Here is a 24976-nt window from a genome sequence, read left to right on the forward strand (position 1 = left end):
ATCCAGGGGTAGATGAACATCTAATAAAAATACATTGACATTTTTCAGATACCAGAGTTTAGCATTATTTTATCACAAAATGTAAACACGCCACTTCAAAATAATGACGCATTAGAATAAATATTGTGTGTGGCTCTTTGCAGCCAAAGCCCCATCAGCAGCACCTCTGCCACCTCCCTGTCCTTGCGGGTGCCTTGCGTCACACCCACCCCACCTCCAGGACATTGTCCCCCGGGAGGAGGTCCCCAGTCTGGAGGAAAGGCCTGTGGAAGATGGTGAAGCTGTTGCTGCTTTTGCAATCCTGCCGTGGTGTGAAATATTTGCACCATTTAACCTCCAGCCACCTGCCCCGGGGATGCCTTTCTTGGGGGTGTGATGGGCTTGTCCGCGGTCAATTATCTCTGTTATTTACAGGGTGCAAACCCCGCCGCCTTCTCCCTGCGAGGGAGCAGCTCCCATGGCCCTTCCCGTCTCCCATACTGGGTTTTCAAAGCTGAGGTCCTGGACAGGTTTGTGCTTGCCAGCCTCAGCCCCTTTCATGTGTCTCTCTGGACAAGCAGAAGTAGGAGGTTGATACTGAGTGGGGAGGGTCACAGCGAGATTTCTCTGACAGGAAAATATGGTAAAGACACTTTTAGGTTTAAATAATTCCACATTGCATAGGGCCGAGTTGTGCTGCTGGCCCTGTTAATTAACAAGCAAATAACTCAGGGCTCAGCTGGGCAGCAGCTGGTGCCACCTGGTCAAGCCAGGGGTTTGCACATCACTCTGGGGCTGAATGGGGACGACTGGGGCTGGGGACACTGGGAACCCAACCCTGGGGTAATGGCATAGGGTACATGGCCTGGCTTTGCTCCAGAATCACCAGAAATTAAAAGCCTCCTTGTCCAGGCAGGCAGCCCCAGGGGCGCAGGCAGGCAGGAGCCCCCTCCCCTCCGTCCGGCGGCTCCCGCAGCACTGCACATCGTTTGTCACTCCGACAGGTTCAAACAAACCCAGCTGGGATTAATTAGGCTCCATCTTCGTTTCCTCCAGTGCTCTGCAGGGGCCAGGCTGCAGAAGGCGGTGGGGAGGCAGCAGACGGCGGGCAGGGGCTACCTACCCTTGGGCAGGGGGAAGAAGGCAAGTGGGGACCCTCTGGCCCCTCAAAATGAAACACAGGCAGTGCTGGAGGCTGTCCCGGGAGCAGGAGGCCATGGCGGTTGCGCAGCGCAGTCGGATCTGGGACTGGACGGCTGCTGCCACCTCGTGCACGCAGAGCTGCTCCCATACACCTCCTCCCTCCTCCCCAAATCCCCCCAAAAGATGGGACTAAAGGCCCCTGGAGGCAGATGGAAACCCCACTTGGGGATTAAGGAGAGAAACAGGCAACAACCAGCAAGTAAAACCAGAGCCCCGACATTTATTAACCATTCGTTTGGCAGGACCTCACAGCAGTGCCTGGGAACCTCTACCAGCTCAACCCCACCAGGGGCAGCGCGGTGTGCGGTCCCCCCAGCCCCACGCACAGCTACGGGGGCTCCTGCTACAATAACCATGTAGGAACCCCCCGCTGCCACTCACCAGGGTGAAACACTGAGTGTGTCCCCCCGTGCTGTCCTGGCCCCGCTCTGGAGGGCAGGGCAGCATCCCGGGTACCACCTCCATCCTGCACCCTGAGGAGCAGCTCCATCCCAGGGGAAATCTGGGACCTTATCCCATGATGGCTGAGTGTCACTTGCCAGCCCTGGCAGCAAAACCCAGGGGACACGGCGGGGCAGGCCGGGGCAGAGCTGGGGTGGCAGCTCTGTACGGCACCACTGGTATAAAGATGCTTCTCCAACTGGGAAACTGTCCCCGTTTCCCCACTGACCTTCATCCACGTCACATGTAACAACCAAAGAGACCACGTAAAACCCTCGGGGTTTAGGTACAAATTCTGGCACCAAAGAAAAACTGCAAAATGGGAACCAAACTAACCCTCCCCCCACCCCACACCCCACCATTATTAAAATACTTTAGCTTTTAATATTCAAGAGGTTTGAAGTTCTCAGCATCCTTCCGATTGCCATTATCCCAAGGTCTGCCCTGTCCCCAAGGGCTGGATCTCCTCCATGCCTGGGGATGCTGGGCACCACTTGGCTTTACCACAGGAAACACCACGTGTGTACAAGATCGCAGGGGAGCTTGGGGGGGACAGGAGCGTCGCACACCAGCACACCAGGGCCAGCACACCAGCCCCTTCTCCTGCTCAGCGTTGTCCCACTGCACTGCCCACAGAAGGGGAGCATGAAATTGAGGAGCTTGAAAATGAACAGTTGACAAAAGCAATCATGCCTGAGTCTTTGAAAGAAAAATCTGCTTTGTTCGCAGCTTTTCCAAGTAGGTGTCACGGAATCTGGCAAACTCTCCTGCTTCCCGCTGCAGGGCCGATGGCAGGAGTGGGTCTGGGTCCCTCTGTGCTTTGGGTCTCCACCAGCTCAGTTCCTCTGCTTCAGCTCAGCAACACCACCTCCAGTGGGCCCAGAGCGGCTCCTCCACCCTTGGACGAGGACGTGAGTGACAGCTCTGCTGCTGCCCTCAGGCCCAGGGGAGTCGGAACCCATTTTGGGCAGAGAAAGGGGGAATTTGTACCACTTCTCCATGTCGGGGTGGGAAGGGACCCCACTGACGGGCCCAGGAATTAAAAAGGAAAAATAAAAGTGAAACAGGTGTGGGTGAGGTGGAGAGGTGGCAGCGCAGGGACCACAGAGTCAGGCCACCAGTGGGGTAGCCCCGGTGCAGCTGTTTGCTCCTGGGGTCCCCTCCAAGGCCACATCTGCTCCTGGGGTCCCCTCCAAGGCCACAGTCAAGTATTGCTGAGGAAGGTCCTGCCGGGTGCAGGGTCAGCCCCGCTCGGGTATTGCTGGGGGCGGCAGGCGGCAGCTACCTGGTGCTCTGCAGCTCCTCCCGCAGCCAGGTGGGCAGCGTCTGCCCCATCTTGTACAGCAGCTTCGAGAGCTCGATGTTATGGTCCCTGTAATAGTCCCGCAGGAAGGTGCGCGACTGCAATGGGACGAGAATGGAGAGGAGCGTCAGGGGCATCAGCCCCGAGCCCACCATCCCAGCATGGCCCCCACCAGCCCTGCCCAGGACCATCCCAGCATGGCCCCCCCAGCCCTGCCCAGGACCATCCCAGCAGGCTTTCTGTGTACTCACATCTGAATCCATCTCGGGGTATTTCCTCCCTTTGCTCTTTCCCAAGCATTTTGTTTTTCCTCCATCCAGCAGCTGACACCAGAACCCTTTCTTCGGATCAAACCTGCAAAGCAAGAGCTCTGCCTCACCCCTCTTGCCCCCCTGATGAGCCCTGCTGCTGGCCAGCCCTGCATGGGGGCACTTCTCCACCTTTTTTATTCACGGTCCAGTGAAACGCTCGTTACCATCCCCCTGGTACAACAGTTTCCCTGTACAGCAGCACAATAAGCAGCCCAGCAAGGTTAATTCACCACCGCATTGCCCTGCTGAGGGAGCACAGGGGTCTACATGGGTTTAATTACTATTTTCTGCAGCATCTTCAGCCCTGGATGCCCTCAAGAACCCCACAACACCTGGGTGCAGACTCCGAGCAGCCACGTATAGAGGTAAGAGCAGCAAAGAGGTAAATTATCATTTTTCTAGCAGCTCTGCAGTTTCCTGCTTCCTATGGTGGGTTTTAGTGTCTGGAAGGCTCAGGTCAAGGTGACAGATCACAAGCAGCAAGAGCGCATAAAGAGCCAGGGTGCCAGAGCTCAACAAGCAGCACAAACACAGCCCTGAACCCCATTCTGGAAACCTAGAGCTGCTCCTGAGCTGCCCCAGGTGACACCACTGTCCCCACTGCAGTGCCTGGATAAGCACAGCAAAGCAGGGTGTTCGTTGAACATTATTTCTGATTGCAGCTGCCCTGGTGCAGGTTGCAGCAAGGAGGAGCTGCTGTTCCAGTCTCAGGTGAAACCCTGGTGTCATCAAAACCAGGGGCAGCTCTGTGGTGAGCCCCAGGGACAAACCACTGCACTGGGACTGGTGGCAGCTTGGAAGAAGCTTGAGGAAGGACTCACGCCAAGGTCTTGTGATAATCGATGAAGTTGGTCACTCCGAGGAATTTCTGGACCGTCTCCATCACTTTGGCGGGTTCTGTTCGGAGCAGCTTGCCATCCAGGACCAGGATCTGTGAGGAGCAAGGCAGCGTGGTGAGGTGCCGCTGGCTGCCAGCCCTGCTCTCCTGGGGCATGACAACACCTTCGCTGCACCTTTTGCCATCTCAGAGTCAAACCTTCCACCAATCCATGCAGGGTCCCCTTTTGAATGGTAACGTGCTCTGGTGTTCACTTACACTGGGTGTTAGAATGCTAAATGCAAATAAAGCCAGGGCCACGATCTGTCCAGGACAACATCAGAGCTCACGGCCACCCAAGCCACCAACAGCCAGGATTGTGTTACAGCAATTACACAGAACCAGACAACTAATAGACTTTATAAGGCTAAGTGACGATGGAAAAATCATTCCAGGACTGAGCCTGTGCACAGCCAGCAGCACTGTACTGTGCGGGTCACAGCGGGGCCGGCGTCCAGCCCCATCTCCCTTGCAGGCAGCTTGAACCGTGGGCAGCACTGCCTGCTATTTTTGTCCTGTTTCAATGCCGCGGTGACACTGGACAGGGCAGCCCCGCGCGGGTCTGTGGCCGAGAGTGGCAGATGAGTAGTGGGTGTCCCTGCAGAGCCACCCACAGCCCTCTGCCCCACAGCCCCCTTCAACCTTGCTTTGCCAGGGGACCAGCAGGACCCCCTTGCCCAGGACTGACACAACAACATCTCTGTGCATCATCCATCACCAGCTTCACACTACAAGGGTTTCCCTCTTGCTTAGTATCTACCCTCTGCCCCTTCCCCAAGTAGTTTTACTCGTCTTCCCATGTTTTTTAGAGTATAAGAAAAGCATCTCCCACAGGAGCACTCTGGCATCTGACTTGGGAGCCAAGCTCTCTTCCCTGAGCATCCTTCCTTGGGTGAGGGGGGCTCCTCAGGGTGCTGTCACCGTAGGAATGGGGTGCTGTCATCCCTACCTGGTTGGCATGATAGCTGTTCAGCCAGCGCTCGATGTGGGTGGCGTACCAGCCCGGCACCAAGCAGCGGTTCTGCAGGGTCCGGAGCTTCGGAGCAGCCTCAGGTCCCGCCGTGATCACCTCATGGAAGGTGTATTTCAGGGCGACCGGGTCATCATGAGCTCGCTGGTGCTGTCAGGCATGAGCAAGGCAGGTTTGCTCCTGGGGCAACCCAAATCCTGGGCTGCCCATGGGGCGCTGCCACTTCCAGGCCACCACGCTGTGTCCTTGTGTGTCTTGTTCAGCCAAAAAGTGTGGCATCCACAGCCACCCCACCTCCCAAACCAAGGTGATGGAGGGAAGCCTCTTGCCCAGCACCTCATGGGGCTGCCCAAGCCAGAGGAGAGGCGGGGGGGGCAGCTCACCTGATACCAGGAGTAGGCTCGATCTGCAGGGTTGATGAGGATGGTGATGACTTTGGCCTTGGAGAGCAGGGCCGCGGCTCGCCGGGGAGCCACTTCTGAGTCAAAGTAGTTGGCACTTTTCTCAAAGTAGAAGTCTGAGGTGGTGTTGGAGGGGATGGGGAAGAACTCCATGTACCTGGGGGAGGCGCAGCATGAGGCAGGTGGACTGAGACCATGGGATGTCCCCAGTATCCACCCCCTTGCAGGTGACATCTCAGATGCCCTGTATCACACACTAATTCTGCAGGGTGCCTCCAGGCCTGACGCACAGTCTGTGGCTCCACAATCTCTTCCAGCCATTTGGGAGAGCCAGGCCTCACTAGATACTCCAGGCAGACCCCAAAACCAGGGAGTAGCAGATGCACTCACAAGCACCCAGCTTCTGCTGGGGGCACTTTTGAGTCCTGGCAAGTGGCCTTTGCCTTCAGAACGACATCTCAGGGATAAACTGCGGTGGTGTGATGGTCTGAAGGCAGAGCATGAGCGCGCCCCTGCAAAAGGCAGAGCCTGCGCAGGATTCATCCCACTTTGCAGCACCCAGGTACCCTCCGCCAAGAGCCCAGTGGCTGCAAGGTCGATGGGAAAACCCACGGCATCACTGCTCCTGTTCCCGAAGGAACTGGTGCTCCCAGCTCAGCCCCCGCAGCGGGGAGACCTACCAGTCGATGCCCTTGTGGTAGTTGTGTCCATTGAAGAACTGTATCTCCTCAAAGGTCTCTGAGCTGGGGTAGTTGCTGCTCAGGTCTGGGTGCATCCCCAAGAAGAGATAAAGGGCAGTTGTTCCTTCAGACAGACAGAAAGTGAGAGCTGACTTGGGCCAAACCTCCCTCCAAGCTCTGCTTCAGGGCAGGAGGGCTGAGAGAGGCTCTTTGGGGATGTGTGGGGGACCTGGCAAGCCTCCCAGCATGCTCAGGGCACCAAAGGTAAAGGGAAGTACCTGTTTTTTGAGGCCCAATGATTAGAAGCTTCGGGAATCGGTCACAGGTCTTTTCTTTGGACCAAATGTCTTTGTGTCGTTTGTCTTCACAGGGATCCTGAAACACAGGGTGGAGGATTAGAGACCAGGTAGCCTGGATGGGACCGCTCACCACTGCTCAGTCCCCGCCAGCCTGAGCAGACACATGTGAGGCCAAGATCGGGCTTATCTCCAGGTCTAAGGGGCAAATCCCTTCCTGGAACAGCACACAGAACCACAGAGACATGAAAAAACGCTGCTTGCTCAGGGAATCAGAGCGAAATATGGGTTGGAAGGGACCTGAGAAGGTCACTTTGTCCAACCCCCTGCTCAGAGCAGGGCCAGCTACACCCCACTTCCCTCTCCCAGCACAAGAAATGGGGCTGCTCCCCTCATCCCAGGCACAGGGGGTACCTGCCACAGCGGGTCCTTCTCCTCAGAGAAAATCTGGAAGTATTTCTGTGCCAGCTGCACAGGTGGCAACGTCTGCAGCTTCAAGTTAGTCCAGGAGTTGAGGAAGCGGACCAGGTGTTTGAAAGTGTACAAGCCCAGGCGGTCATTGCCATAATTAGACAGATGGGTCATGAAGATGCTGATCTGAAGCAGAGAGGACAGAGCAGGGGTTAGCAGAGCCTTACACAGCAGCTGTCCTGTGCAAATGGCTCCCACCCCGGCTGAGGACATCGGGGACATCTCCTACAGCAGCACTGGGGACGGCTCTGCAAGAGACATCTGCCCGTCTGTCCCCAGACAGCTGGGTGGTTGTACTCACGGGGTTGAGGAGCACAGTCAAGAACAGTTCACCCCCGTTGATGATTTTGTCCAGCTCGCTGGAGCCACCAGGGTATTCATTGTAGAAGATGGTGTGTGTGAAGAGGCCGCAGGTTTGCCGGGGGAGTACCTGGGGCAGGAGAAAAACATGGATGGTGCAGGTAGAGGAGTCAGGCAAGGAAACAGCCACACAGGTTCCTGCAAGTATCCATGGCTGGATCCCCTTCTCCTCCCAAACAAAAAGGGGGTTCTCAACCCCTCTGAGATCAGGATCAGCTCCACTGCCCCTCACCATCCTCAACGTGAATCCTGCTGCCCACAAGGGATGGAGGTGGACAGATGGAAAAGCCAAAAATTGTCCTCATATGAGGTTCTCCCATGCAGGATAAGCAGAGGGCACAGCCCCCTCAAATCAAAGCATCTGAGTTGTCCAGAAATCACCTGCTGAGGCTCTGGGTGTTGAGGGGAGGCAGGAGGAGAGAAGCACCAGAGATAAAGCCTGGCCACCTACCATGATGCCATTGTGGATGAAGCCACGGCGATAGCGAGCGGGTTTCAGGTGAGGGTACTCCTCCGTGCTCGTCACTTTGATTGACCAAACCTGCTTCCAGGCTTCGTACAACTGCACATGGACGGGGTACACACCCGAGTGGTGGGGGGCCACGGCGTACCCCATGTCAGTAGGGATGCCATGCTCCTGCAGAGAAGGGAGCGGGGAGTGGGTGACCCTGCAAACCCCAAAACCACAATGTCCCAACCCAATCACTCCCCAAGGGACTGTCCATTCCCCACTATAGATCGTCTATTTGTGCCCATAGAGAGCAACCAGAGCAGGGCTGTGCCCGTGCATCTTCTCCTAACCAGGGCTGCCTCCTTGAAAGGGAGCCCAGGAGCAGACATGTTGGGTGGACACTCGCTCCTCTGCTTCACGTGGACCATCCTCATCGCTGCCATTTCTGCTGTCAACAACAAAATAACAGCAGCAAAGCTTTTCTGTGGAGAATGAGGCGACACATTTATACGGGACTGTAAATCGGTTTATGTCAGTAGGTATAAAATAGCCTGGAAATTCTGAGCTGGGCAACCATCTATCTCAAGCAGGGATGGTCGGGTCTCTCTCTAATTAAGCATCTCTAATGAAATCAGCCTAAAGATCCCTCTTTTAGGCCATAGAACCCAATTATTATTACTGGGTCTGGCTTCACTCATTTGGATTCAAACCAGTCAATCACAGGATGATCTGGCTTTATCCAGGGGAGGTAAAGGACAGTCCAAGAGGGTGGACAACCCCGTGCCCAGTTGAAGGTCAGAGCCCACCTTTATAAAGTGAACATGTCCCTGACAGCTCAGCCTGCAGAGGGAGTTTCCATGAGCCTGAGTCTGCCAGCACACAGTAACTGCTCTGAGATCCAGCATCACTGCCCAGCGCAGCATCAAACGGTGCCCGGCTGAGCACCAAATCCCAGGCTCAGATAAAACCCAGCACACACCAACCCGGGCAGCCCATTCCTCCTGCAGAGCCTTGGACAGGAACCCCACATCCCTCGGGCTGGATCTCCACATTTCCTGGGATCAGACGCCCACATCCCTCAGGCTGGATCTCCACATGCCCCATGGCCAGGCAATGCACAGACAATGTCTCCCATCGGGCAGGCAGCAGGGCAGCTTGCTGCTGCAGCAGTGCATTGGCTGATGCAGATCAATACTTCATTTTTTCTCCAGATACTAGAGTATAAATGGATTTAACCGCCCAGTTGCAATGTAGGGGACAGGACTTAACGTCACCAGGTCCCATTCCTCTGGCAAGCAGAGATCATCACCTGGCTCCCCCAGGAAGCCTCTTCACCCCTCTTCTCCCATCCTCCCCCCACCACAAGCATGCCCACCGGCAGCATCTTACTCACGACAGCGAATTTCTTGTTTAAGGTCATCTGCTCAGCAAGAACCGACTGGTTGTGGAAGAGGTGAGGCTGCATGTGGCTCCACATGTGAGGGAACCACCAGAACTCCTTCACGTAGGAGAGCAGCAGGTCATCACCTTCGTCCTCAGCATCGGTACCTGCGGGCACAATGGTTGGTGTCACTGTCAGGCACACAGAGCCGTGTGTGAGCAGCTGGGGCCAAGGGAGGGGGAGCCCCTCTCAGTGACCAAGTGACAGGGGCAGAGGGGTGGGATGTCTGAGGACCCTCCTGCAGCCCCAACATCAGCCTCTTTGAGCATGGGTTTGTGCCCCAACACCAGCTGTATGGCACCAACACGCAAAGCGATGCCCTCGCCCTCCTCACCCGTGTGGAAGAATTTCCCTGAGTATCCCAGGTTGAAGGTGAAGTTCGGGATGTGAGTGCGCAGCTCATTTTGTGTGTCAAACAGTGCCTGGGAAAGGGGGAGAGAAAGCAAGATGTCCTCAGCGCATGGCCTTGGGGACAGCTGTCACACCAAGTTGAGGATCAGTATCCTCAAAAGGGGCTCCCAGGGGGCCAAGGGATACTCTGGGGGCAGAAAAGCTCATCCCCGGAGCACCCCAGAGCAGCACGAGCACCCTGCCCACCCAGGACATCACAGCCGCACCTTGACATCTTCCACCTTCATGCGCGTGCCCTCCTTGCCCACAAAGATGTCATCGATGTCCACCAGGATGTAGCGGTCAAGGGGCAGGGACAGCCTCTTGCCCGTCAGGAAAGAGACGGAATCCACAAAGACCAGCTTGTGCAGCCAGAAGTTGAGGTTGTTGCCAAAAAGTACCCTCTGGATGCCATCGTGGAGGCCCAGGTCCTGCATCACGGTGGTGTGCAGTGCCGCGTCCACACTCATGTGCGGGATGGACTCAGCTGACTTGGTCTTGGCCAGGAGGACGGGCTCGTAGGTGGAGTGGTTGGACTGGAAGACGGTCCAGTCCTCGCCAGGCAGCACACCCTTCTCCACCTCGCTGGGGCGTGTGATGTACAGCAGAGGAGACTTGGGGTTGATGCTGCAGTCCTTCAGCGCCAGGTTGGAATGGAGGAAGAGGGGGAAGCCCTTCAGCTGGGCGCTCAGCAGGCTGTTCTCATTGGCCTGCGTGGGGAGAGATGGGAGCTGGAGGAGACAGGACACGGGGGACAGAGGTGTCGAAAGACACAGCAAGTGCCCAGCCTGGCTGTGCAGCCAGGAGCTCTCCAGGGCCACCAACTGCTGTGGCAAGGGGGTAGGTGGCTCAGCATCCCCAGAAATCCATGTGCCAGGTCCCCCGTTCCCCTCCCAAGCATGGGACACCCTCATCCCCCTTGCACGCTCAATCCTGTTCACGTCCAACATGCAAAGTACCCCAGGGCTGCGACCCCTGGGCAGGAGAAGGGCAGCAGGTTGCCGAGCAACATACCCACTTGTGCTTTTGGCGAAGCCCAGCAAGGGTCACTGTTGGGAAATGGGATGCTAAAAGCAACCAGACTGACCCCAGAATTATGTTTTTACCCCCAATCACCCAGGGCCTGCACAGCCCTTCCATGAGGAGAGGGCTAAGTCAATGCCCACTTCTAGAAGTCTGTGCCTCACGTCAGGCTGTGGGCTGGCTCCACACAAACCAGGGCTGCTGGCAGAAAGCAGGAGAAGGGCAGGGTCCCTGCAGGGCAGTGGGACCTCAGAGCCCCCTGCTCACACCCAGCCTGGCTACAGGGTCTCAGTTCACCCTGTGCACCCCCTTACCTTGAAGAAGCCGATGATGCCCACGCCGTACTCCACACAGTACTTGTCCAGCAGCTCCCGGTTCCAGGCGTCCAGGTTGACATACTTGAGGATGTTCTCATAGATGATGAGCGCAAAGCGTCCCCGGTCTTTATCAGTCAGCGTGGGCATGTCCCCCTTCCCTGGGGCGATCTCCGTCCTGTATTTGAAGCGACTTGACTCCAAAATGGCCACGATCTCCTGGCCTAGCTGGGAGTAGAGGCTCTCCACAAAGACCAGCACCAAGGGGTCCGTGCGGGAGGAGTCGACCACCTTAAGGGTCTTTAGCGGCAACAAGCGGGAAGGGGCGACCTTGGGCTCATCACAGTCCGGCCCCACCACGTCCCCTGAGGGCTCCAAGCCCCTTTTCCACCCATATAAATAATATGCAGAGACGAAAACACTGAGCAGGCAGAAGGCGAAGAGCAGAAGCAACACCACCTGTGGAGAGAGCTGCCGGATACCCCGCCGGGCCCTGGCCAGCACAGTCATCCTTGCATCCGCAGGGTGAGGTGGGGTACCTCCCCCCTGCCCGCCCCCTCCCCTCGCGAGCCCCGGGGAGGGGAAGAAGCAACAAACCAACCGACAAAAATAGGTGAAAATAAAACTGAATGCTACTAATAAATTAAAATACTAGCAGGCCGCCTGCGCAGACTCTCTCCCCTCCAGCAGTCCGGCGTCCCTTGCTGTCTGCTTCATGTCACCATGGCAGACGCACCGAGAGTCCTCTTGCTGAGCCGAAATCCTTGCAGTGGTGGCAGTGGCGGCAGTGGCCCCATGGCCTCAGCGGGGCGAGGGGGCGGCGGGCGGCCTCGGGGCGGCTCGCGGCGGGCACACGGCCATGGCGGCTCCCCAGGGCACCCCGGTCCCCCGGCTCCACACAGTGCCCTGTGAGAGAGAGACAGGGTGAGTGGGCAGGGTCGGTGTCTGTACCAATGCCGCTGTTTGACGCCAGCACAGCGGCCCTGGTAGATCCCTCGGCGAGCTGGCTGGCGTGCCACAGCTTGCCAGGAGAGCACCGCGAGCTCCCGACGTGCTGGCGATGGGGCGGGAGCGCAGTGCGCAGGCGTTTTGCAGGATCCCAGCTGCCGTGCTGCTGGGGGGCTGTGCAGGGGAGTTCCCACCTCCCGTGAGTCCCTGTTGCACCAAACAGCTGGAGAAGCAGCCCTGCTCCTCTTGTTTGCCCAGCTGGGGCCAGGCTGTGGCAAGGAAAATGGGGGTGTGGGGGGTGCGAGCCGCCCATCACCCAGCTTGGCTGGCACAGAGGGATGTGTGCAGCCAGCTGGCACGAGGCCGAGCAGGGAGCCACTGGCCAAGGTCACCAAGAGGGGCACACAGGAGTGCCCACAAGCAGCTGAAAGGACCTGGAGAATATTTTTTCCTCCCCTGTGAAAGAGAAAAGAGAGAGAGAGGGAGAAGGAGGAGAAAGAAAGAAGGAGGAGAAGGAGAAGGAGAAGGAGAAGGAGAAGGAGAAGGAGAAGGAGAAGGAGAAGGAGAAGGAGAAGGAGAAGGAGAAGGAGAAGGCACCGCTTGCCAGGAAGTTAAGCCACCCAGGGCCACACCAATGCAGCCAATGTGTTTAAGGAAAATACAAAGTGTTGGCATGATGGCTTGCAGCACTGTCCCCAAACCCACCACCGGTGCTGGGGACAAGGGTATAGAGGTCCTCCCCGAGGAGAGTCCCTTGTGCCCTGTTGGCACCGCAGCCAAGCACCAGTCCTACAGACACCAGCTGGGCACATAACGGGATTAAACGTGGCCAGCTGAGCTGTACTGTGGATTACAGGCTGGGGCTTGGCAGGGTAATCCTGTCATCCCTGCCCTTCCCTGCAGCAAACCCTGCTCCAGGCTCTGCTTCCCAACCCCGCCAGCACAGCACTACTTCACCCAGAGCCTGCCGGCAACCCGCACACCCGGCTGTGCCAGGCACGGTGGAGCGCCCGGTTCTATCAGTTTGTAATTAAGCTTGGCACACACGGACGAATGCAGGATCAAAAGGAGAAGCACACGCGGACATTGTTTCTAGGGATGTGCCCATGCAGAGGGAAGTTTATCTGCCCAGTACCATCCCTAGGGACGCAGACAGCCAGGACTGCGTTACCAAGCATCCCGGCCGTGTCAGCCTGTTCTCCCTTCATTTTTCTCGTCTCTCAGGACCAGTGGGTGCTGGGAGCCACATTCCCATAGTGATGGGCAAGTGACAGCCAGCAAGTGCGATGCCAGCGGCACCACCTTCCACGAGATGGAGCAGACAGGAATGGGACCCCGCACCCACATCGCCTGCCAGGTTCAAAGGGACTTCATTAGTCCATCCTCTCCTAAGAGCTTTACATTATGGTATTTTATGACCAGGCTTGGAGACAGTATCTCCAGGCAGACATCGGCTGATTCTCCCTGGGGAGGGAGGCTGTCACGTCAAAGCATGAAGGCAGCACCTGCCCAGGCAGGGGGGCAGCACTGGACCCCTGGAGCAGACAGGTGTGAGCCAGGACCAGGGCAGGCAGTGTCCTGCCCCACAAACCCACCGCCAAGGCAGGAAGCGGGCAGGAATCCTGCTCTGCCAGTTCACTGCCAGACCAAACCCTCCGTGGGGAGGATGCTGAGGGGCTTGGGGCGATGGTGTGAGACAGGGATGCTCCTGCTCAGGGTTTTCCCCACAGGAGTGGGTGCTGGCTGCATGCTGCCCAGCAAACCCCTGTGCATCCCTGTCAGTGGTGGAAGAGCTGACAGCTCCACACCACAGAAGGAAGCAGCTTTAGGTCCAAGAACACAAAACAAATTCTTGAGACCAACAGCTTCTCTAAAACAGAAAGGGAAACAAGGCAATAAAATAGAAAAAAACCCACAAGAGCTTGCAAGGTGACAGAATCAAACTTCCTTTTAACCTGATTTTTAGAAGCCACTCCGGTGCCTTTTACAACCACAGTGGTTATTTAGAAGGCACCAGCTGGACACATCAGTCTGAGTGCCACACGCAGACCTCAGGCCCCCAGGAACACCGTACAGTGCCGGTGGGCTCCCACCACACAGACGGGTGCTCAGCCACAGCCACACGTCAAGGACCACAGGAGAAAGAGCCCCGGAAAATGCTGTTTTCTGGTGGGTTTCTGAGCAAAGCCCTGCCCAGGCTCCGCTGGAGAGGAGGCTCAGCAAGGAGGCTTAGCCACAGCGCTCTTAATCCAACATCCCTGACAAACACAATCAGCATCTGAGCAGCTTCTCCAGTGCAGCCTGGAGCACCCGCAGGGCTGGATCCGATGCCGGGGCAGGTGGGGAGTGCAAACGGTGGCTAGGAAGCCCTTTACTATTGGCACTTCAAACCTAAGACAGCTGCAGGAGGAAGGCAAAAATGGTTTTAAAAGCTTTTCTAAATTCCGCCCTCCCAGTGTGGTTTGGGGGCTGCAGTTTTCCCCTGGACAGAGTTAATGGCCACAAATGCTCCCCAGGGAACCACTGCACCCCGGAAAGGTAGAGGGGCACCAGAGGAGATGAAAGAGGATAAAACCATCTCCATCAGCAGCTTGCAGCACTCTCCCTTTAACCTCCAGTGGGATTTTGCAGGGACGGAATGGGAGGATTAAATACAAGCAAGGAAGTGCAAGCGGATCTGGAGGAGAGGGAAGGGTCGTCAGTCCAAGCAGACAAGCGCAGCAGGGTTTGATTTGGCAGGGGGTGCAATAGGTCTGGCCGCAGGTGCAAGCAGTGAAGATCAGGCAGTTCACAAGTCCTGGTTGTCAAATAAATCAACCGTCCCAACCCCACAGCCCAGGGATGGGAAGTGAGCTCAAAACCATACGGCAAGAAATTGTTCACACATTTTTGGAAAGGGCTGCAGAGGAGGGAGCAAGCATCCACCTTCATGGAGAAGAGACTCCAAGACCTTGCACGAGTTAGGACCCCAGCCCCTGACTCTGGTACCTCACAGACGCTCAACATTCAGCCCACAGAGACAGGGCCAAATCCGAAACACCACAGCCAAGAGGGTCATCCCACTCCTCTCCTGCCAGCACCCTGTCCTCCCCACCCAGGGAGAGCCCCACTGCTGGGTCATCACCCCCTCACCACCACACCAGCTCCCCTTCTCCACATAAGCCAGCCCTGGGGGTTAAGCCTGGATGGAGAAGGATTTAGAGGCAGGATGTGAAATTGCATTGCCCAGCTCAGCGATTTGCAATTGCTTCTGCTCACTCCAATGCTTCCCGTACCCAGCCACCGCAGAGGAGGCAGCCAGGTCAGCGCCATTGACGCATCTGCTTTGTCTCCCACTCGGATATTTGATGGTAAAAGGCTACTGGAAGGTCTAAATTTGGCCAGGTTGGGACCGAGGTCCCCAGTACAGTGACAGTGCTCAGCCCACCGTGTCTGCTATCTCTCCTACACCTCATGCATCCTCACCAGCACCCTCAGCAATAACTAACTGGTGCCATGCAGCCCTGGGAACCACAAATACCCGTAAAAGATGCACAAAAGGCAGACAAATTATTATTAATAGGTTTAAGTTCCCTCTAGAGGGAATCCTCTTCACTCCGTTGGAAATATTGAGAGGGCTGCAGATCTAAAACCACTAAGTGAAGCATGTCCTTAGAGAGATTAATACCACCACATTATTCAAGAGACAACTGTGAGATGAAGACAGGGGAGCTTGCTTTGAAAATGATCATGTAATTGGTGTGAAAGACCTGCTTTTAAACACCTACCTCTGCACCACTGCCTTTACCAACTCTGAAAGGCAGCGATGCCAACTGCAACTGGAAATACCTGCAAGGAGCTGGGAGTATTGGCATGGGAGAAGAGCCATCGCAAGGTGCAAAGGACCACCTGTCCCTGTCCCCATCGCCTCCCTCCACATCCAGGGCCGGATCCCTGGGCCAAGAGAAGGCACAATCAGGAGATGAACTCCTTTGCTTCGGTGTACGATGCACAGCGGTATCAAAACACAGGAGGCACCAGGTCACAGCTCTGCAAGGTGCTCCTCGAGCAGGGACCGGAGCCCTGCGCCAGAGCGGATGAAGAGACAAACTGCCATAAAAGCTTCAAATGGAGCAAAACTGGGGATTTTCCTGGCGATCCCCACTTACTGACAGCCCGGGAGAGCCTTAAGATGGGCACAAAGAGACACGGATGGAGGGATGAGCTTTATGGAAACCCAGTTGCCTCCCGCCAGGCTTCAAACTCAGGATGTCTGGAAAGGGGAGAGGGATGTGGAGCACATGGAGAGGGGAAAACGAGCAGAAGGACAGAAACGAGCTCATCCCCGTTGCCCATGCACCACCGGCGCAGTTTTATAATGCCAGATAAGGAGCGTCTTAACGGTAGATTACACGGGCTGCTTAAGCGCTTTGCAAACAGTAGTTACAACAAGGCAGGGAGAAAAACACGCTGCTGCTGGCAGGCGGACAGCCCCAGCACCGCGTTCCTCAGGACACCGGCATTTCCCCAGTGCCTAAAAGGCGCAAAATTAAAGAAGGACAATGGCAGCTCCAGCAGCTGCCCTTGGGAAAAGCAGGGACAGACACCCCAAACCCACCCAGCTCAGCTTCTCCACATTGTGCACAGGCTGAATAGAAGCAAACACAGGGGAATATCAGGAAAATTTAGCCCTGATTTTTTTCAAGGTCTAGAGTGTTCATACCCCTGGGGGACTTCAGCAGGAAAATCCTCCCCTTTTCTCAACACTGTATTTAAGATCTGATTTATAAAGCCTGGCCAGAAGTGAGCAGTTGGAGCATCCACCTGAGATGCTGTGCCCGAACTAAGTTTCCCCTCTGGAAATAACCTCTGGCTCCGGCTGCCCACCGCCTGCCCGCTCCTGCAGGAAGGAAATCAAGATGAGTGATTCCCCCAGCAAAAGCAGTCAAAGACTTTTCATGTAAATAATGTTATTTTGGGTCAAAGCACCTAGCTCCGGAGGAGCCGTTTTCCACCCACAAAGCCCTGTTAGCACTTCAGTTTTACTGGAAAAGATAAAAGCAACACTTTCCTTGAGTTTTCTTCGAAAAAACAGCCATGAAAATGTTTCTGTCCCTGCAGAGGGATGGTTTGGTGTGTGGCAAATCGCTGCAAATGTTTGACGAATTTTTAGGGTAGAAAAAGACCCCAAACAAATGAGAAAAATGAACTCAAAACCCCAAAGAACTGGGTGAGGTTTCTGGAAGCCTGTGATTAAAACTTTTTCCGTGGCAGAGCAGCTGGCAAGCTCGGCCAGTGAGGCCTTCAAACCAGCTCTAGGAAACCCCACTTCTTAATCCCACTCCCCAGGTCCTGCCTCTGCAAACCCCCATCTGTCAGCCCCTTCCCCAACCCCTGCAGAGAGGAACACCCCAGGAGGTCACCCCACACCTGAGCCTTGGGCACCGGTGCCTGGAAGGTGGCACCAGTACCAGGAAGGTGACACTGGTGGCTGCCACCCACCCTGTCCCCAGCACCCTGATCTGGAAGAGCACCTCTCCACACTCCCCGCCATCTGCCAGCACCTGCGTAAAATCAGCATCGTTCATAATTGTCCATAAATGAGGCCAGCAATTAGCAGCTGTCATTAGCTTTCCTGTGCCCCAGGGATGTCAGGCTGGGCAGCCAACCCCCACAGTGCTGATGCTCCCCAACACTATCCCGACCAGACACCCAGGTTATGGTTCAGGCTGTGCCACTGCCTACCCCCAAAAAAGCCAGAGCTCTTCAAAGGTGACTCCTCCTCCTGGGTGCTTTTTGTCCTTGAATCCTCAGGAACAGCTTTGCTCCAGAGGAAGCGTAGCTGGGGGAATTCTCCCAAACCTTAATTGAAAGAGGTGCTTAACGAGGAGTTTCTTTTGTCTGTTAATTGAAACAGGTTCTTACTGACAAAACTCTCCATGAATTTTAAGTGGGTTTGCGGGGCGGGGGGGGGCGGGGTGGAGTGGGAATCCACTCAATGAATCGGGTTTTCCTGCTTTGAAATGTGCCGTATTGGTTCCTGCGGCTCTCCAAGTGCCTGAAAGCCCTTCTGGGTAAGCAGGGCCAAAATACTAAGTATTTAAAAAACATAAAAAGGACAAGAGAAAAATAATCTCGCGTGAATTTTTATATTTTGCTGGAGCAGCAGTCTATGCTCTCACCGCAGGTCACACGGGGCTCTTACCCAAAAAACACACCGATTGAACCACCTTCTGCTGCCTCTGACAGTTTGCTTGGCCAGAGATGCTGGTCCTGCAACAAGCACAAAGGTGATGCTCGATCGTGAAGAGTTGGGGGGTGGCAGCATTTCCCCCCTCGGCCATGCAGTGCTGTGAGCCCCCTGGGACAGGCCAGCTGCTTCATTGTCTTGACAGTTGCCCATTACGGAGAATTTGAAGATGGCAGGAGAGCAGCTCCATCCCACCACAGAAGAACCACTAGCTGTCCTGGGGAGCTGCCTTGCCAAGCACTAACCTGGCCTCAAAATGGCACTTTTGCAAAGCAGCATCCATAAACCCACGGTGTGAACTGGCTCATGGAGAGCAACCAATCCCCCAGTGCCCATGCTCAGGAGAAATCCCTGCAAGGATGGAGCACGGCACGAGCTGCCCCCTCCTCCCGGGGGCTCCCAAGGATGCTCTCCCTGGACCGCATCCATCCCGCCTGGTGCCCCAATGCTTTGCTGAGCCGCAGCCGAGCTCTGCTTCACCATGATCAGCCAGGACAGACTCTGCCAGGGGCCTGAGCACCTGTGGGGCTGGGTGCTCACAGCCAGCCCTGAATTTGGAAGCAGGTAAGCGCCTGCTGTGAGCACAGCCATGCTCTAGTGACGGCTCCCGGGCTGGCAGGTCTTTTGGGAAAAGGCCAGGCGGTGACTGACAAACGGACGCGATGCTCCCGGGGCTAACATGCTCCAAGGTCACGGCCGGACCAGGTGGAGGTCAGATCTTTTATTAGACCAATGGACGCAGTTGGAAAAAACGCCACGTTTTGGACACGCAGGCATTCCTCAGCCCCGAGAGCACATCTGTCTTTTCCTAAAGGTATTAGTTAGGCTAATAAAAGACATTACCTCTGCACGCAAGCTTTCCCGCCCTTAAAAAGTACCAGCAGCTGGAATGCTCACCAGCCCAGGGGAAATGCAGAAAACAGGAAAAGGCGCAGAGTACAGCAGATATTTACAAGATCCGTTTTGTTTTCATCCTCTAAGACACCACTGGTGAAGCCCATGTTCGCCCCCCGCAAGCCCAGCACCAGAGTTGCCTCTTGCCTCCCCAATTTTCAGATCCGTGTGGGTGGCATTTACATGGGAAGTCTGTTGCTTTAGTTTACCTGCTCCAGGGTTACAGCATCAGCCCTGACCCCTCCTTCTCCTCTGCAGAGGCTCAAGGCAAAGCAAATGCTTGAGGACCCAGCCTCCAATGCCCCACCTGCCCCTCCATCGCTCTCCCCGCTGCCGGCCTCGCCACAGCAGCTCGTGGCGTCAGCTGGTGAGAGCTATAACAACAAACCATCGGTGACATGTCCTGCTCCACATTCCACCGGCCAGCTGGGCCAGGGGACCACACTGCTGCTGGTCCATCTACCTGGGGACATTCTTCACTCAAGTGGGTTCCTATGTCCCCACCCTCAGGAAAAGCATCCCCATCTCATGGCCTCCATCTCCCTCTCCAACGTAAATCCACAAGGTCAGCGAGGCACCAGCACAGCCAAGGGATGAACTGAGGAGATATAAAGTGGTTTGGGCTGTAATGTTCAGAATTCAGGTATCAATAGCATTTTGCAGCCATATTTCAGGACCGTGCCGTTAACCCTTTTTCAGGCAGCTCTTTTTTCTAAGCTGGTACCACCAGTGCAGACTCCAGGCTGTGGGACTGCAGGGCTGTGTAAGGTTGTGTAAGGCTGTGAAGAAACGGACGGTGGTTGGGAAGTAAGGGGGATACTCAGTGAGATGCTCACAAGCAGCAGGACAGCATGTGGGTTTTGCTGAGGCCAGGGCACTGGAGACTGAGCCAAGAGAGCAGCAGGTGTGCGGAGCTGGCAGGCTGCCTGAGCAGCAGGGACACCCCGGGGACGGTCATCCTCCCAGGCCATGCGCAGAGCCGTTGGGTGACACACATGTCCCCACTTGGCATAGGGATCTGAGAGCAACACCCCTCGCTGTACATCCAACCCTCAATGCACCCAAGCCAAGAGAGACAGAGAACACTCCGTCCTTCTTCCCCACTTTACATCAGTGATGAGCTGTCCAAGACATTTTGGGTCCCCTGTCAACAACGGGGCAGAGCCCCTGGGAGAGAGTCTCGGTCTCTCCAAGACAACCATCATCTTCACAGCTTGGATCAGACCAGCAACAGAACTGAACTCCGGGCATGTTCCCGCACAAATACCAGGGTAGCTCCTCATGGGCTATCTAACATTTGGGAATCTCTTGACTTTCCTAAACCCTTCCAGGAAGGCTCAGACCACCTGAGGATCTCAGCCCCTTCCCCAGCAGAGGTCTGCAGCAAGGTCCTGCTGCTTTTGGGGAGGACAGGGCAACCAAGGCAGTCCCAACCCCAGCCCCGTCGCTGCCCAGTCAGCAGTCACATGTGGGATTTATGGCTCGATATTGATTCATCTTCTGCAAGCTCTGCCATTACAGCTGGTGGCTTTTGCAGGAAAACAAAATGAATCATAAGCTACAGGCCGCCCTCTCCCCGCGTCCGTGCTGTGTGACTCACCAAGCCCTTCCAGGGGTCCTGGTGCGAGGGCTGTCCTGCTCCTCCGCACCTGGGGACGGGCACAGAGGGGTGCAGGGGCTGCCATCACTTGGGGACTGACTCCTCACAGCCCCCGAGGCTTCTGAGGTGGTCCTCAAGAAAGCAGCATCATGCTTGCCCTCCACCCAGGTCCTTCTCCTGTCTCATGATCCAAAGCCACCGGCCCATGTGTGATGATGGCACATTGTAAAAATACGCATAGCAAGGCCACCATCTGGGCTGAAAACACACAAAGAAGCCAAGGGCAATCCTGAGGTCCAAAAGTGTCTTCAAGAGCAGAGCTGGAAAAATCGTCAAGATGGACTGGGAACCCCGGCCCTCCATGATCATGAAGCCATTGCAAGATATAGACAATATGTTGCTGCCCTCTGTGCCTTGAGTCCTAACCTCATTCTAGGAGGCTCTAGACCTCAGCAGTCAAAAATAAAAAAACCCAATGCAATAAGGTAAACCTAGGAGGTAAAATTCCACAAAACTCATTTTAAGCAAAGCCCTCCATGACCCTGCCCCAGAGCATGAACAGCCAAGAGAGCGGCTCCATCTCCAGCCCCTGACACAGGATCCCCGGTGGGACCACGGGCTTCTGTCCCTGGCCCAGGCACCCAGAGATGCCCCCAAATCAAACCTGGTTATAAGAGCCTGCAGGCAGAGGGAGGCAGGCAGTGCTGGTGACACTGCAGCAGGGACACGCTTGGCCGTGCAATACTTCACCACGACACACTACTGAAAAAAAATATTAATCATTCCCTCTTCACCCCAGCCTAGCTTTTATCTTGCGAGGCATCTTATTTCTTCTGTTTAAATTACCACCAACAGCACATTTAACATACCTGTTCTAGAATATTGACAGTGCCACACAGAAAGAAAAAGGGGAAAAAAACCTAAAACGACCTGTAATAAAAAGTCTGTTTGGCAGGGACGGGTTTTCCATCCCCACCCAAACACAACCAGACAAGACCCATCAGCTTCCCAAAGGTGCAGGAAGTGGGAAAGGCTTCGTTTGCGTGAGTGTTTCCATCAGCACCTGTGCCAGTGGCTCCAGGTGGCGAAGGAGGAATTTGGGGGCTGCAGCCAGCGGGGTGACATGGCACCCACTAGGGCTGAGCAAGGTGACCCTGTGGGGTGGCTTGGGGACCAGTAACACAGGAGGTCCTGGCTCCCCATACCAATGTCCCAGACTTGGAGGGGTGCCAGGAAACATGAACATCGTCTTCACCATCCTTGCCGAAGAGGAGCCCCTGGACACGCAAAGGGAAGATGCTTGGCCACCCCACCAGAAGCCAGCGACGTTGGGGTTTTTTTCCTGCTGTATAAAACTCCACACATTTTTTCTATTGTTCAATTTCCTTCTTCTCCACCCACGGCAAGTTCACTCAGAAGCGAGGAACTTATTTCCTATCAAATTTGTCCTGGTTGTTTTATTTGGAAAAGGACAACTTCCTCGGCTGTGGTCTCCGTGACCAGTCAAGAGGAGCAGGCAATGGGTTGCTCGCCCCCCCTTCTGCGCCAGCGCAGCCCCGGTAAAAAGCACTCTTGAGATTAAAGTAACAAAGATGCTGCTTTGCTGCAGGAAGAGCTGCTGTTTCAAGGCTGTTGGTGACAAAGCGGCATTGCAAGGCACCAGCTTCACAACCCTGTGAGCACCGGCAGCATGAAGAAGATCAGCCCCACGATGTGCTGTGGTGGCAGCCGGCTGGGACCATGGGAAGGGAGAGCCCCGGCGCTGGGATGCGATCGTGGTGCTGGGAGCGAGCACCAGCCTCCAAGGGAAGCAGAGCCTTCCAGGTGACAGTGAAAGGTGGCAAAGCTGGTGTGGCTTCTGCATCGCTGGGCATCGCGGGCTGCCTTACAGCAGGAGACAGCCTGCCTGTGCAGTGGTGGAGGCAAAAAAACCCAAAAGACTGTGGGGAAATAATACATACAGCTATGTGTGAAAGGCCCAGGAGTTCAGCGGTGGCTGGCTGAACGCTAGGACTGCTTCCAGAGGGAGTGATAAGGTGCTTTACAGGGACTCCAGCCAGATCGGCCAAGCCGTGCCATGTAAAAGGAGTGCACCATCAAACCGGCTCCCAGCCACGCTGTCCTGATCTCCTTCAATCCTTTATTATTTTTAACTAATGCCACTTACGCTCCTGCAGAGCAGGGATGCTCTAGGCCTCGCACCCCCAGCTGCAGCAGCCGCCAGTCCTGCCGGCCACGGCGGTGCCGCACATCGAGGGGGATGCCCGGGCAGCGGTGGGGCGAGGGCACCCCCGGCCACCCCGCACAGCTTCACTTCCAGAGCCCCCCGTGCAGCGGACCGACGGAGGGGAGGCTGCGGGACACGGGGGGGACGTGGGGCCTGACAGAGCCGGGGGCTGGCGGGGATGCTCGGGGCGCGGTGCGCTTCGCACCAGACCCCTCGCTCTGCCGCCCCGGGCGGGCCCCGCCGGACCCCCGGTCGGCTCCTCCCGAGGGGCACCGCAGCGGCCTGCGCAGGGGAAGGGGCGGCGCGGGGGAGCCGCCGAGCCCGGGGGGACGAGAAGGGCGGCGTGGCCCGGCTCCCCTGGCCCGGCTCCCACAGCCCGGCCCGTGCTGCAAGGCCCGGCGGATCCCGGCCCGCGCTGCCGCCCTTTGTCTGCGCCGCCGCCTCTCCACCCCGCTCGGCCCGTACCTGCCTGCCCGGCCGGGCCCGCACCGCTCCGCTCCGCCAGGCCGCCACCGCCGCCCGCTCCGCTCCGCTCGGCTCCGCTGGGCCCGGCCCCGCTCGGCGCGTCCCGCCCGCCGCCCCGGCCAGGCACCGCCCCGCCGCCCGGCCCGGCCCCCGCCGCCCCCCGCCAGGCCCCGGCCCGGCAGCGCCGCCCCGGGAGCCGCGCTGGGCTCCTGCCCGGGCTGTGGGGCCGGGGCCAGGAGGGCGGGTGGCGGTGGAGCCGCCCCGGCGCTGCTCGGTTGCGGACACCCGACTGCAGCGGGGGGCTCGGAGCGCACACTGCGGGGTTGGCCCCCCTGGGGCTGCCGTTCCACTGCTCCATCTCCCCTGCCCATCCTCGGCTCCTCAGCCTCGGGAAGAGAGCGGCCTCCAGTCCCTGACATGTCGGGGTACAAGGGATGACCGTAAACCCTGCGATAATCTCCCAACAACAGGGCTCCTTCCATCCCCCGGGCCTGGGGCACATGTGATGATCTACCCAGCGATGCTCCCACCAGGTCCTTCCTCTCACCACCGGTCCCCAGGGCAAGCACAACAGTTTGTCCTGAATTGTAAAGCCCACACCTTTGGTGTAACTGAGGTGCCAGGCCGATGTCTCCTTTCATCTTTCTCCCAGTGTGTGTGTGGCCTTCATGTCTGATTTTTGAAGCCAGTTAAGCACGAGGTTGTCACCATCCTCCTCCCCAGCTGCGGAACCCAAGCCTGATTTCAGAGCACCGGTTCATCGCATCATCTCAGCTTTTCCAGCCCAACATCAAGACAAGCGCAAGGTACATGTCTAGTCACGGGCTGGCTGCTCCCTGACCTGCAAGTGCACAAACAGAATTCCCTTCATTCCTCAGAGAGGAGAAAAATGAGTTTAACACAGCTCAGGTGCTCCTGCCCTCGCCGCAGAGGCTGCCGGGGGCTCTGCCGCACGCTCAGACACGCTCCAGTCCACGTTAATCACCAGCACGAGCTGTCCGGCTCCATGTCAGGCAGATGGGATCTCCTGTGAGAAGGGATCACAGTTCTCCTGTAATGAAAGGATGCAGTGCATGAAGAAGACCTTGCCAGGTTTCGTGTCCAGATCCTGGGGACAAGTTTCATGTCCAGCCCGTGGAGATGCAGCAGAAGGTCTGTTGGGTTTGGCTTTGGTGGTGTGATCTGGGAGAGCTTCCAAGCTAATGGGAGGCAAGGAAGCAATTTCAATCAATGAAACAGGCAGATAAACAAAAATAAAGGAAGAAAGGGAATCGTAGGAAAGGAGACACAAAGAATTGCAGACAATTATGGCTGCAAATTTCCTAATGCACTCCAAAGCATTCATTGAAGTCAAAGACTTCTTATCCTTAAACATTTCGCTTCCTTCACAAGCCTTTTCTCTGAAGATCTTGCCTATGCCGAAGTTACTTGAAAGAACAGAAAACAAAAAGAGACAAACAGGAAGTTTTTCAGCTACGAACTGCTGTAAAGGGTATCAAACATTTGGGATTTTTTCAGCCTTAAATGATTTGCAAACTCAGCCTGAAAATGTATCTGCACCAGGAACAGCTTTTTGAGGCCATGCAAACCTCCGTCAGGGCTTTAGCAGAGGAGATTCATGCACAAATCATCAAGTAAAAAGCCAGCAATGAGTAATCAAAGGCATGCACCAAAATCCGAGGACAATCTGCACAATCTGCAA

General features: G+C 56.3%; 1 protein-coding gene across 2 annotated transcripts; it reads right to left on the reverse strand.

Annotated features, from left to right (window-relative positions):
* Positions 1-1382: 1382 nt before the first annotated feature.
* Positions 1383-23398, reverse strand: NDST1 (N-deacetylase and N-sulfotransferase 1). 2 transcript variants are annotated; one of them, XM_065848940.1, is made up of 15 exons: positions 23275-23398; positions 10912-11817; positions 9802-10284; positions 9519-9606; positions 9137-9291; positions 7744-7929; positions 7234-7362; positions 6876-7058; positions 6444-6540; positions 6166-6289; positions 5468-5642; positions 5064-5234; positions 4059-4168; positions 3178-3280; positions 1383-3024 (listed from the first exon to the last, which is right to left on the reverse strand). In XM_065848940.1, exons 2-15 carry the CDS (start codon positions 11419-11421, stop codon positions 2905-2907), a joined length of 2634 nt encoding a protein of 877 aa, XP_065705012.1. In that variant the 5' UTR covers positions 11422-11817; positions 23275-23398; the 3' UTR covers positions 1383-2904. The 2 variants fall into 2 exon arrangements, with proteins under 2 accessions (XP_065705012.1, XP_065705011.1); XM_065848939.1 differs by having other exon boundaries at positions 9802-10305.
* Between the last annotated feature and the right edge of the window lie 1578 nt (positions 23399-24976).

This window comes from Patagioenas fasciata, chromosome 14 (genome assembly GCF_037038585.1).
Source record: "Patagioenas fasciata isolate bPatFas1 chromosome 14, bPatFas1.hap1, whole genome shotgun sequence".
Classification (NCBI taxonomy): Eukaryota; Metazoa; Chordata; class Aves; order Columbiformes; family Columbidae; genus Patagioenas; species Patagioenas fasciata.